Genomic DNA, 14,307 nt, shown 5'->3' on the forward strand with positions numbered 1-14,307 from the left:
TAAAAAAACAGCAATTATAACATAACATAACAGCAATAGCTTAATAGTAATAGGGTGCAATCAAAATATCAAGTTTTACATTTTGTAGGTTTTTTTATCTCCAGCATCTTTTAAAAGAGACTTTAGTTTACAGAAGTATAGCCTTAGAAAAAGTGATTATTTTGATGGTGTAGGGATGTGCACCGTTGGCGGGCCTCTCCTTCACGTATCCCCCACGGCGGTGGAGAGCGGGCCTCTCCTCGTGTCCCCCAAGGCGGTGGAGAGCGGGCCTCTCCTCGTGTCCCCCAAGGCGGTGGAGAGCGGGCCTCTCGTCGTGTGCCTCGTGGCGCTGGAGAGTGGAGAGCGGGCCTCTCTTCGTGTCCTTCGTGGTGATGGAGAGTGGAGAGTGGGCCTCTCCTCGTGTCCCTCGTGGCGGTGGAGAGTGGGCCTCTCCTTCATGTGTTCTCCACGGTGGTGGAGAGCGGGCCTCTCCCCATGTCCCCCAAGGCGGTGGAGAGTGGGCCTCTCCTCGTGTCCCCGAAGGCGGTGGAGAGCGGGCCTCTCCTCGTACCCCCCAAAGGCGGTGGAGAGCGGGCCTCTCCTTGTGTCCCTTGTGGCGGTGGAGAGTGGGCCTCTCCTTCACGTGTACCCCACGGTGGGGGAGAGCAGGCCTCTCCTTCACGTGTCTCCCATGGCGGTGGAGAGCAGGCCTCTCCTCGTGTCCCCCAAGGCGGTGGAGAGCGGGCCTCTCGTCGTGTCCCCCAAGGCGGTGGAGAGTGGGCCACTCGTCGTGTCCCTCGTGGCGCTGGAGAGTGGAGAGCGGGTCTCTCTTCGTGTCCCTCGTGGTGTTGGAGAGTGGAGAGCGGGCCTCTTCTTGTGTCCCTCATGGCGGTGGAGAGTGGGCCTCTCCTTCATGTGTTCCCCACGATGGTGGAGAGCGGGCCTCTCCTCATGTCCCCCAAGGCGGTGGAGAGTGGGCCTCTCCTCATGTCCCCGAAGGCGGTGGAGAGCGGGCCTCTCCTCGTGTCCCCCAAGGCGGTGGAGAGCGGGCCTCTCCTTGTGTCTCTCGTGGCGGTGGAGAGTGGGCCTCTCCTTCACGTGTACCCCACGGCGGTGGAGAGCGGGCCTCTCCTTCACGTGTCTCCCATGGCAGTGGAGAGCGGGCCTCTACAGCGGTGGAGAGCACCGTGGGGCAATAACACTCTTTTAACTGGACTGCTAAATAATTAATTAATACTTTTGTAAAAAAAAAAACAACAACATTAGCATTGTTGAGGGTCTAATTTTTTTATCCTGGTCATACAGCAATTTTTAAGCAAAGGAAAGCAGACATACAACTTTTTGCGGAACATATTTTAATCATGACCAAAAGGGCCACCAAAGTTTCACTGGAAGATTTTTAAGGTACCAATTGAGAATGATTGGGTATTATACTAATATTATGTTATGCTGAAAGGAATAAGAATACTTGCAATGTTATACCTTTTAAACCCTTGACGCCCATAAAAAGAAATGGGAGGAGTGGTCATCACCAGTGCAGGAAGGTCCATCTAACAATAAAACTGCTCTGAGAAAGAAGTTCTGCCTTGAAACGCGTCAGTTATTTGGAGGCCTATAGTCTCCCAACAGCCACCATCTAGGGAGAATGGACCATGCTGTCTTTTTTGTGATGTGCCTGTGATTTTATTCTTTTGTGAGTATACTACTTTTTAATCAATAAATCTCATTTTTAGAAGGTAATGCACTAGGCCCCTGAGCCCTCTGTTGGTTTCTTTGCACACAGCTTCTTTGGATTTCCTTGGTCCATTGAGGGCAGCGAGGCTTGCATTCCCAAAAATTACTCCATATGGGGTTACTGACATTGTGGAGCTCATCGTCCAGTGCAGGAGTTTCAGCATTCATTTGCTCATGCTTTTTTAACAATAAAACACCATCAGATGTTCCAGACCAGCCTTATCTCAACCTTATCCCAACCTTATCCCAACCTTATCTCAACCTTATCCCAACCTTATCCCAACCTTATCTCAACCTTATCCCAACCTTATCCCAACCTTATCCCAACCTTATCCTAACCTTATCTCAACCTTATCTCGACCTTTCTCCCAACCTTATACCAACCTTATCTCGACCTTTCTCCCAACCTTATCCCAACCTTATCCCAACCTTATCTCAACCTTATCCCAACCTTATCTCAACCTTATCCCAACCTTATCCCGACCTTATCCCGACCTTATCCCAACCTTATCCCAACCTTATCTCAACCTTATCTCGACCTTTCTCCCAACCTTATTCAAACCTTATCCTTACCTTATCTCAACCTTATCCCAACCTTATCTCGACCTTATCCCGACCTTATCCCGACCTTATCCCGACCTTATCTCGACCTTATCTCAACCTTATCTCAACCTTATCCCGACCTTATCCCGACCTTATCCCAACCTTATCTCAACCTTATCCCAACCTTATCTCAACCTTATCCCGACCTTATCCCGACCTTATCCCGACCTTATCCCAACCTTATCTCAACCTTATCTCGACCTTTCTCCCAACCTTATTCAAACCTTATCCTTACCTTATCTCAACCTTATCCCAACCTTATCTCGACCTTATCCCGATCTTATCCCGACCTTATCCCGACCTTATCCTAACCTTATCTCGACCTTATCTCGACCTTATCCCTACCTTATCCCGACCTTATCCCGACCTTATCCTGACCTTATCTCAACCTTATCTCAACCTTATTCCAACCTTATCTCGACCTTACCCGACCTTATTCCAACCTTATCCCGACCTTATCTCGACCTTATCCCGACCTTATCTCAACCTTATCCCGACCTTATCTCGACCTTATCCCGACCTTATCTCAACCTTATCCCAACCTTATCTCAACCTTATCCCAACCTTATCTCAATCTTATCCTGACCTTATCTCAACCTTATCTCAACCTTATCCCAACCTTATCCCAACCTTATCTCAATCTTATCCTGACCTTATCTCAACCTTATCTCAACCTTATCCCAACCTTATCCCAACCTTATCTCAACCTTATCCCAACCTTATCCCAACCTTTTCAACACAGAGGAATCCTTGCAATAACTTTCTGGTCTCAGGGAAACCCGATAGGAATGAGAAAAAAATAGCTAAAATGATCAATTGTGTCAGTTGGAAGTATTCTGAGAGGCAGAAATTCCTCATTGATCAAGGAGTCCCTAGCAATCTCTGGAGGAACCCTGGTTAGGAAACCCCATTCTAGACAGTAAGTTAGAGGAAATCTCTACAGTACAAATACAAATGGCAATAACAACTTTGGTGATTAAAACCTTCTCTGTTCTATTCAAAATGAAGAAAAATATTTTGACTGGAATTGAAATTTAAATATGGTGGGCTTTCCTATTTATATGATGTGGATTGAGGTAAAATAATGAAGGAACATGTAAGTCATCAGCAAAGTTTAAATAGCTGCATCCAAAGCTCAGCATTTTAGGTTTACTCACCAGAGCCTGACTCCTTCCTAGTCCTGTAGTGACATTACCATTATTGGCTTCTCCGATTGTCCACTGGATATCGGCATAGTTATATAAAACATACGTGGACTTCCCACCAGTGATCAATACAGCCTGGAATGTGTTGACCTGTAGGTGAAATGATTAAAAAAAAAAACAATGCAAGTCAATAGCACACATTTGTCAGAGACTTAATTATTAATTTTTCAGGTTTTCTTACAATTTCTACTTTTCTTGTTTTTTGTATATGTCCTAATGCAATGAAGGGTCAGCTTATAAGGCATGTTCATTACACCAGGGCTGCAGTTAGAAACCACGGGGCCCCATACGGCCAACCTGACAAGCCCCCCCTCCCATTCCCACAAAAAAACACAGTTTACTATGCTTCAGTTATGAATGAACATAGTGATTTATTGGTATCAATCACTCATTGTGTTCATTCAGGAAAGGAAGGGGCTAGTAAATGTGACGTATTTGCCAGACCTTTTCCCCACTCTCCATCCTGTATGCTTGCAGCTGCCGATGGGAATGAGAGGAGGGAAGCTGGCAACATTACAGGGGTGGGGACAGCAATGGGAACTGTATGGTGTGCAGGGAGGGTGCTGGGTGCACCAGGGTGGGGCAATTACTGTAACCGATTCCCTGTATGGCTCTCTCTGCAGCAGCTGAAAGCCAGCGGGAGGGAGAGGGAAGAAGCCAGCTTTCAGCTGCTGCAGAGAGAGCCATACAGGGGATCGAAGAACAAAAAACCTGCGCTTAGGTAACTAAACTAAACCAATAGCATAGAAAAGCAGCTCGCACATTAGGCAATGAACATAATACAAAATACAAAAAAATGCAGCGCTAATCACAAACACAAAATTCCAATAAAACATAAAAAGTTCAAATTCATAAAGTCCCAATAATATTCCCACAATCCACCATCACCAGGACACCCGAATGGTTCAGCCTCCTACCAGAAATTCTGACCGAATTACAGCGGTCAATATAGGCAACTCCAATGGGAGATGAACATATGAATCATGGAATCAGCAGTCCTCATCCAGGTTAATATCAATCTTCCCCTTTAAAAATCTAAAGTTGGTCCTAAAAGAGTACTCTCGTCCAATATTTAAGTAAAGGAAGCATTTGTATTAAGCTTCCAACCAAGAAAATGGCCGCCGTCCCTCCAAAAGAACGTGATGACGTCACATGCCAAAGCTCCACCCAAGGCATTTCGTCATCCAATTGACGTCGTCAGGGGATCGGTTACAATAATTGCCCCCGTCGTGCCGATCACTCTCCCTGCCCACATTCAATTCACTCAGCTGCCTGGGCCCCATACAGGAGAACTGGTGGTACCCCCTTATCCACGGCCCTGATTACCACACGTGTTAACATGCGTTATCATGCATATTAGTGCTCGTTACACATATGCCGCCTTTTTATCACTCTCAACATGCTTCCATGCAGCAATGAATACACACAGTATGACCCTCAACATACCACAGTCTATATACCGGTGAACATCTTTCATGGACTGCATTGTACAATGTAAAGCAAGATCAGCTTACAGAGTCAAAACCAAGAAAGACGGGCCAGTGTACAGGGAAGGAGTTGGGTTTCTAGAGCTTTATGCTTTTCATTGGGGTACAACATATATGCCAACAATGGTTTGTACCGAAATGGAATGGAGGACTGCTGTGCTAGGGAAGACTTTCTTGGGAAGGTCAGAGAAGAATTTGAACTAGAATCGAAGGAGGAGGAAGAGTTAGAATATAATTAGGCAGATAAATCAAATGACTCTAATGGAGGGTGGAGGTGGGCTATGGCAGGTGATAAAGAAATTCCCATGTTACAAACAAACATTGGCAATGGTGATTCTATTTGTACTATTAACCACTTCCCGTCCAATGTTCTTTGTTGAATCAATCCCAAATGGACCTGTAGATATTGATCTTTACAACAGAACACAGAAATCATGAACCTGAGTCACTATACCTTGGATGATGGGGATCCATAGTATGGGACTTTTTCCCAGGTGGCCACAAACATCCATTTGGCTGTGAAGGTCGGATCTCCAGTGTACTTTCTGATATCTGATGTAGCCAGGGCCAAAAGACTTGGATCTGTGCTCTGCAGGTAATATATTTGCCCTGAGATCTCATTATTCACATCGGACCAGAAAACTGCGAGGAATGAATTATTTACATTTACAGGGAGTTTTTGGGATGTAATGTTGGAAATTGGAGCATTGAATGATAGTAGTCCATTGTTATCAACCTGTTTATTAAACAAAATGATACATTAATTCATACCGGACAATGGCAGAGTTTGTGTCTTCTTAATCCAATGTTTTTAGGATTTTGGGCTCATATCATTTCTACGAGGGGCAAACTTCTACATATAAACACTACTCAAATCAATAATACATATAGAAAATAGACTAATCTCAGTTTTTGGGCAGTCCATACAGAACAAGTTTGCTATTCTTCAGAAAAAGGGTCAGTTGGCCCAAAGTATCCATTGGGATAAATGACCCTCCTTTTCTCTCAGGTCCTCAGATAGTAAGGTCTCAATGTCTTTGCTTCAATGCCATGGGTAATATACTCTACACAAGCATAGCTTGTGTGGTTTGAGCCATTACTGTATTGCAGTACATGGTGAGTGATAGCTGACATTATGGTGTACCACCACGCACGGTTTGCCAACAAATGGATACAATGGTATATTTCAAATTGATAACATCAGTACTGACACGTGATGCATCCAGATGACTAAACAGAGTGTCTACACTCACCGACCACTTTATTAGGTCCACCTGTTCAATTGCTTGGTAACGTAATTTGCTAATCAGCCAATCACATGGCAGCAACTCAATGCATTTAGGCATCTAGATGTGGTGAAGACGACTTGCTGAAGTTCAAAACAAGCATCAGAATGGGCAAGAAAAGGGATTTAAGTGACTTTGAATGTGGCATGGTTGTTGGGGCCAGATGGGCTAGTCTGAGTATTTCAAAAACTGCTGATCTACTGGGATTTTCACTCACAACCTTCTCTAGGGTTTTTGCAGAGAATGGTCTGAAAAAGAGGAAATATCCAGTGAGTTGCAGCTGTGTGGGCAAAAATGCCTTGTTGGTGTCAGAGGAGAATGGGCAGACTGGTTGCTGACACCTTCAGATGGTAGGGTCAGAATTTGGTGTAAACAACATGAAAGCATGGATCCATCCTGCCTTGCATCAATGGTTCAGGCTGGTGGTGGTGTCATGGTGTCGTGGATCCATTCTACCTTGCATCAATGGTTCAGGCTGGTGGTGGTGGAGTAATGGTGTGGTGGATCCATCCTGCCTTGTATCAATGGTTCAGGCTGATTGTGGCGGTGTCATGGTGTGGTGAATCCATCCTGCCTTGTATCAAGAGTTCAGGCTGGTGGTGGTGATGTCATGGTGTGGTGGATCCATCCTACCTTGCATCAACGTCAGGCTGGTGGTGGTGGTGTCATGGTGTGGTGGTGTCATGGTGTGGTGAATCCATCCTGCCTTGTATCAATGGTTCAGGCTGGTGGTGGTGATGTCATGATGTGGTTTATCCATCCTACCTTGCATCAACGTCAGGCTGGTGGTGGTGGTGTCATGGTGTGGTGGATCCATCCTGCCTTGCATCAACGGTTCAGCTGGTGGAGGTGATGTAATGGTGTGGGGGATATTTTCTTGGCACTAGCAAGGTGGACCTAATAAAGTGGCCAGTGGCTGTAGGTGAGTATAAATGTTTGTTTTTCTTTTGAAGCTATACTCCTCTTTTTATGTTGATTGCGTGGATTTTTGTGTACACGAATAGGCACAAATACTTCCCTCTCTACCAAGGAAATCAATTTACTCCCCTTAAAGTGAACTGGTAAAAAAAGATCCTTTAGAACTCTGCTGAGTTCTTTCATGCACCTGGAGAACAGACTTCTGCATCTAAGTGAACACTTTACCCAGGTTTTATAAAAAAAATAATAAAAAAAAAAGTGAAATAAGGCCATTTTTTTTTAGCCTGAATGTGGCGGAACTCCATTCTACCACCTCCGGCACCCCCACAGTGCGCCACATTGTGGGCGGGGGGTGACTTCCTGCACCTATTCTTTGATTAAATAAAGCCCTGAACAGGGGCAGACTGACAACTCAAGGGGCCCCTGGGTAATAGGGTTTCATGGGGCCCCTGTGTCCTTGCCCAAACTCAAAAAAGCCTATGAAAAAGGTACCAGGGGCATCTTATGGGGTCCCCTACTGACCCCAGGCCCTCGGGCAGTGCCAAATGGTCAGTCCGCCCCTGGCCCTGAATAAGGTAAATACCCAACCTGGAAAGATGGCCAGAAGAATGGGTAGATGACCAGCAGACTGAATTTTTAAGCACTTTTCCCATTTGTACTCAAGACTTGCGAGAAACTGGAACACAACAAGTTCTAACAGGAAATGCGCATCAAGAGGTGTCTAGCATGAGCGATTCATTGATGATCACTTAGGAACTGGTGACTTTTGAACCTATACCTGCTTCAGTAGCAGATTTGATCCTATGTCTTTGGAAGAGTGTATCCTACATACTTACATACAAGGAATTGTAAGTATTCCCAAACAAGGGAAGACTTATCGAGAGAGGTATTTGGGGAGAAGAGCCATCATCGGATGGTGGAGTGGTAGTCCTATTTATTGAATCATATGGGTAGAGCAGACCTAATTGAAGAGATATCATTAATTAAAACAGGACAGTTGTATCAGGAGATAAGAAAAGTACAATGTGAATAATCAATATATAATACCGGATAAGTCCAAGCTGGAACAGAAAAGGGCCCTTTTCGAACTATTGCCAGAAAGCTAAAAATGCACAAATGTCTAACATGTCTTTGTATGATGAACTGTTAACAGATCCCTTCACTAGAACCACCTGAACTCAATTATTTCAAAGGCTGCTGTCAGGGTCCTGTCCACGGCAGAAATTCTGGAAGATCTAGCATTTCTGCCAGTACTCTACATGGCCGCAGAAGTACCCATCAGCCTCAGTCTGGTGCCAGACGGCCTTTATAAGGAGGCTCATCACTTCCTCTAGTTGCTGGATGATCTCTAGCTCCCCGTGCCTTGTTCCTGGTTCCTGTGATTCTGACTTGTGATTTCCTGTTACAGACTCGGCTTGCTCCTGGACCTGTCTATTCTGATTTACCCCTGATCTGACCTCAGCTTGGCTTATGGATACTCTCTCTCTCTCGCTCCTCTGTGAATGACCTTGGCTATCCCATCTGACTACGTCTGCTCTGATTCCCACCTGGTACTTGACCTTGGCTTGAACCGACTACCCAGTAAACATCCAAATCCCGGAAAGGCATGCATACCACGCACAGGTGTCTGCAGACTTGTCTCCGTGCACCAGCTGTGCTTCTGAGTGGACCACCAACCAGCACTCCTACAGGCGACCTGTGCAACTTTGGGCCAGACTCCCGCTGTCCCACTCTCAGGGGAGTCCGGAACTTAGCCTCAAGGGAAGCCCTCTCTCTGAAAACCTCTCTCTTCAGGGAAGCCTATCCTGCCTTCAGCTAATAATGGAATCTTCTACTCCTCCTACCAGTCTATCCCCCACAGTTACTACCTTTTGTACCACTAGCCCCTCCCTCCTAGATTGTAAGCTCCAAGGAGCAGGGCCCTCCTAACCCTCTTGTATTGAACTGTATTGTTGCTGTATTGTCTCCCATTATATTGTAAAGCGCTGAGCAAACTGTGTGCACCATAAATCCTGTATAATAATAATAATTTATAAATCCTGTATAATAATTATTATATAATAATAATAATAATAATAATAATATATAAATCCTGTATAATAATAATAATATATAAATCCTGTATAATAATAATAATATAATAATAATAATATATAAATCCTGTATAATAATAATAATATAATAATAATAATATATAAATCCTGTATAATAATAATAATATATAAATCCTGTATAATAATAATAATAATATATAAATCCTGTATTATAATAATAATAATAATAATAACAATCTATTTTATTCTTTCACATTCTATTTTTTAAAGCAGCCTAAGTAGGAATCATCATCTTGTTTCACTTGTATACCTTACTGTATTTATTGCAATATGTTTCCATTTTGAATTCGCATTCATTTTTCAAATTCATTTTCATATTCAAATTCATTTTAGAATTCTGGTAAATTGTTTCGTTCTAATTTTTTTTGGATTCGCCGAAATTCATTTTGATTATGATTCGGAAATTCGGATACATCTAAATTTCTAATTAACGAAAGCTTCATCTGAATTGCGATTCACAACTAAACGAAGCACCCGTGTCTAGTGGTGACTAGAGCAACTAATCAGCTGGAAGTTTATTGATGTCGCATAATTGGAAGATGAGTATTGAATGATACTAGTTGCTACACCTTGCACTTCCAATGAATGAGAATTAGTATGCAAGGTCCAGGCCTCTTAGAGATCTACTCCTCCAAAGAGTGTAATTTCCTCCAATACCCTTAAATTTTATGTTAAGTAATGAAATAATGAAACAAAAGAACACTTACCAGTTGCAGTAGTTGATGAGTTTTTATTGGCTGTGTAAATGAGAGAAACAGATGTTGATTATTATAAGAGAAGCACATGTAAAAAAAATTATATATTTATATATTTGCAAATTAACCTCCCTAGTGGTCTGATTATGTCCATATTTCTGTGCTTAAAGCGGTACATTTTTTTGCATGGAAATATGTATTTTTTTATTGTAGGCCTGTAATTCTTAGGAATAACTCACTGAAATCTGTCCGAACAAGAGTCTAGTAAACATCCCGGGTAGGATAAAATTTGAAACACGAAATCATAAATTATAATATAATAAATAATCAGAAAAAATATTAATATAATAAATCATCATAAAAAATAATAATATAATAACAATAAATTTAATTCAATAATATAATCAAACCAAAAACACTGAAATGTGAAATATAGCGCCAAATTCGCACACCGCTGAGCAAAGTCGCAGAATCGTTTTCAGTGTCTGATGATGAATTTCCCCCACGAATCATTATCACTCAATTTCTGCAAGTGGTTCTGATTTACTATCGCTGTTCTCTAGCCGGTCTAAAACCGCTTTTGACCTAAAGGGACGCTTTTTGGACACCATGGACGTTTCTCAGTTTCCAGGCAGAAAGAACAGTAAAAAATGCAGGCAGGGCGCCGGACAAAGCACTCGGGACAAAATGTATGTGAAATGGTTTGATACAGGAATGTTATACTATGTGATTTTAGTGAATTTAGTGAATGTCACTTTTACAACTTTCAAATTTCCCGCCAGTTCCGTCCCCCGTACGTCCAGACGTCGAAGGGAACGGAACCCGGAAGACAGATGCCGGCATCGGCCGGAGGACATTGCCGGGGACACTGCAGGAGGGACATCGCGGGAGCGCAGGACAAGGTAAGTGAAGAACAGATCCCGGAGCAGCGCCGCATGGTAGGCCCGAGTGTAGCTCGGTGTTACCGCTTGTGGTGCTGAAACTTTACCCCGAGCTACACTCGGGAATACCGCCAGGGAGGTTAAATTATGTTAAGCAATGAAATAATAAAAAAAAAGAACCAGTTGCAGTAGTTGAGTTTTCAATGGCTGTGTAAATAAGAGAAACATATGTTGATTATTATGAGAGAAGCACACGTAAAAAAAAAATATATTTATATATTTGCAAATTAAAGCCCAACTCTTATCCATGTTCTGCTTTAGGGTACAGCAGGGAAGAGTTTGTAGGTGGGGTGCAGCGCGGTGCAGAGACAATAGTTCACACAGGCAGGTGCAATAGAACTTGTATTTAAGGTATGCAACAACAGTTCCCAACAAGCCCGGTAGGAAAGCCACTCAGCCGGGCACATTCCCAGTTCAGTGGTGTAACAGAAGCAGATTCCAACTGGAATAGCTGCGTCTGTTGAGTGTGGATGGAATAGGGCCTGGCTGTCTAGTCCCAATCGGGAGCGATGAGGCCCTACACTTACCGTCCTCATCAGCAAACTTTCCCTGGTGCTGTTACTGTCCCATAGAGACAGGGTACCTGTGACGGGAGACACTTTGGGTGGGGGGACCATGGAACACAGCTCACTTTGGAGAGGTGGGGAGACCCCTGTCTCAGCTCCCCATATCCCTCTTATGTGTAAGTCACCCTGTGCCTGTTAGGGGTACAGGGTGATCCATCCTAATATTGTGTAGACATGTCTAGGAGATAAGTGGGGTGGGGGGTTGTGGATTGTTTGGAGTTGTGTGGTTGCATCCCACTGTTCTATTGTTTGTCTTGCTTGGGAGCAAACTATTATGGGATGTATGTGTTTATGTGTATTAGCTTAGTGGGGGGGGGGGTGTCTCCAGCAGCCCTCCCTCATGATGGGACTGTCTGCTGGTGTAAAGTTTGAATACCTGTGTGTCTCTTGTTACTAAATGTAGATTGCCCCACCCTGTGTCATTATGCAGGGAGGGGGGACTGTCCCTTGAGTGTATATTTCTTGTATCTGTGTTGAAATAAACTAGTCTACCTCCTGGTTTACTTCAAATCTGGTGTCCTCTGGATCTTGGGGTAGCAATAGGCAGATTCACTGGTCTCGTGTTCCAGAGCCTGAGAAGCAGCTTCTTGACGGAGATTCCCAGTCGTGAATGTCTGGGGTCCGTTATAGTACCTGTCCCTACTTTATCCACTTTCTAAAGCATGCCAAAACCCAGGAGCCAGGACTTTAAATAGGCTCTGCCTGACCCAAGATGGCTGCTTGTATCACATGGGATGGCATCATCCAATAGGATAGTTTCCCCAGTGACCCAGGAAACCATAGAGGAACCTTGTTCCTCCTGAGTTCCCCTCCAGCAACAATGCTGCTGTGGTACAGCACCACCTGCTGTGTAGGAAATAGACTGCAGTTGCCTACAAGTTAGATCCTTTGGATTGAAATATGTGTGGGGTGGTGCAGCGTGGTGCATCCGCAGTAAACACGCAGAATACAGTTGCAGAGAACACAACTTGTAATAATGCAGAATCCAGTCATTCACAAAAAAATGCAGGAAGGCACCCAGCTGGAAACACTCACGGCATTTAACAGCAATGTGTAGTGTAGCAGGTCTCATGTGTGCCGACAGCATATGTCTTGAAGGGTGGAAGGTGGCCTGGCTGGTCTGTACCCAATTGAGGAGGTTTTCAGGAAGGATGGCGTGTCCCTATCCTTTCCCTGCTCTTTAGAAAATCTCTCTGGTGCTAATCAATGTCCCTGTCAGGGTGACCTGTCCCTACACTACCCATGAGCAAAATGAGCACCAAGCCTGGGAGCAGGGGCGGACTGACAACTCATGGGGCCCCCAGGCAATAAGGGATCATGGGGCCCCTGTGTCCTTGCCCAAACTCAAAAAAGACTATGAAAAAGGTACCAGGGGCATCTCATGGGGCTCCCTACTGACCCCGGGCCCTCAGGCAGTGCCCGAGTTTCCAAATGGTCAGTCCGCCCCTGCCTGGGAGTCAGGGCTGTTAATAGACTCCGCCTGACCCAAGATGGCTGCTAGAATCACATGCAAGTGGCAGCCTCCAATTGGATAGCTTCCCCAGTGACCCAGGAAACCATAGAGGAAGGCGGCGGTGAGTGAACAGGTATACTTTATGTTCCCCACCTACTGGCTTGGTCTCCATATTGGAGCCTGCTGCAGTACAGGATCTGCCTATGGACCAAACCTGGGGTCACATAATGCTTCCCTTTTGTGCCCAAGGGCATGAAATATACAAATCAGTGTCCAGTGAAAATGTGAGACAGGCAAGGAATGCATTACGGTAAAACATGTTTAGGTTTTATGACCACTATTCCTATTTGAATACAACCCTTCATGCAGTGGGGTATCTAAGTTTTGTGCTGCCCTAGGCAACACCAAAAGTGGCCACCCAACACCCCCCTACTTCTGCAGAAAGAGCCTGACACCAATCAACACCCCCCCCCCCTCCGTAGAGAGAGCCTGACATTGACCAACACCCCTGCCCGCCCACCTGAGAGAGCTATCCACTACCACCGCCCCCCATACACTAGCCACCCCCCCTATAAAGAGATAGAAGACATTCACCTTCACAGCTCTGGACATCCCTGGGAAAGAGAGTCGGGCTCTGCATACACCGTCAAGCAGTCCATAGCCTCTCTCGGATCCCACCTGGTCCCCATGCCGCGTGTGTCCCTTCTTCCTTCCCTTCTTCCCGGGGGCAGTGCTGCCCCCCTGAAAAACACCGCCCCAGGCAAATGCCTTGTTTGCCTTGTGGTAAATACACCCCTGCCTTCATGTAACTTATATAAAGTATTGCTTTACCATCCATAAGAATACAATCAACTCCATCACTTAGACTTACACAACACTTTCCTGAAATCTTTATTAATGCATATGAAGTAGGGATGTATGAGAACATAAGAAGTTTAAAGGGACTCACCACTCAGAAGAACCAAGAGCACAATGAAAATATCCATTAGTAAGGTATATTGGAAGCTGAACCCAAGATTCTTTGAATCACCTGTTGAATACAAGATATATTTATTTAACTACTTCCAGTCCAGACCAATTCTAACTTTACTCTCATATAAAAATATATGTAATGCTGTAAAAAATCTACATTTTTGTTCTAGTAAATTACTTAGACTCCCCAAACGTTATATCTATTTAAGCAGAGGCCTTCGAGAATAAAATGGTTGCTGTTGCAATTTTTTATGTTGATATTTGCGCAGAGGTTTATCTTTCAGTTTTTGACATCACAGAGGGGAAGGAACAAAGTCATTTCCTTTCACTCTGACTTGGGGATCGGATGTGGTA

The 14,307-nt window shown here is 44.4% G+C and overlaps 1 protein-coding gene across 1 annotated transcript in view; it reads right to left on the bottom strand.

Moving 5' to 3' along the window:
• LOC149432286 (dendrite extension defective protein 1-like) overlaps positions 1-13,967 on the bottom strand; it is a 71,937-nt gene extending 57,970 nt beyond the window's left edge. The window contains exons 1-4 of the mRNA XM_089665290.1: positions 13,931-13,967; positions 8,049-8,173; positions 5,463-5,744; positions 3,474-3,611 (exon numbers count right to left, since the gene is read on the bottom strand). Of these exons, the coding sequence (XP_089521416.1) occupies positions 3,474-3,611; positions 5,463-5,744; positions 8,049-8,173; positions 13,931-13,967 (582 nt within the window). The remainder of the gene's footprint in view (positions 1-3,473; positions 3,612-5,462; positions 5,745-8,048; positions 8,174-13,930) is intronic.
• Between the last annotated feature and the right edge of the window lie 340 nt (positions 13,968-14,307).

This window comes from Staurois parvus, unplaced genomic scaffold (genome assembly GCF_062004578.1).
Source record: "Staurois parvus isolate SC_StPar_1 unplaced genomic scaffold, SC_StPar_1.0 ptg002174l, whole genome shotgun sequence".
Taxonomy (NCBI): Eukaryota; Metazoa; Chordata; class Amphibia; order Anura; family Ranidae; genus Staurois; species Staurois parvus.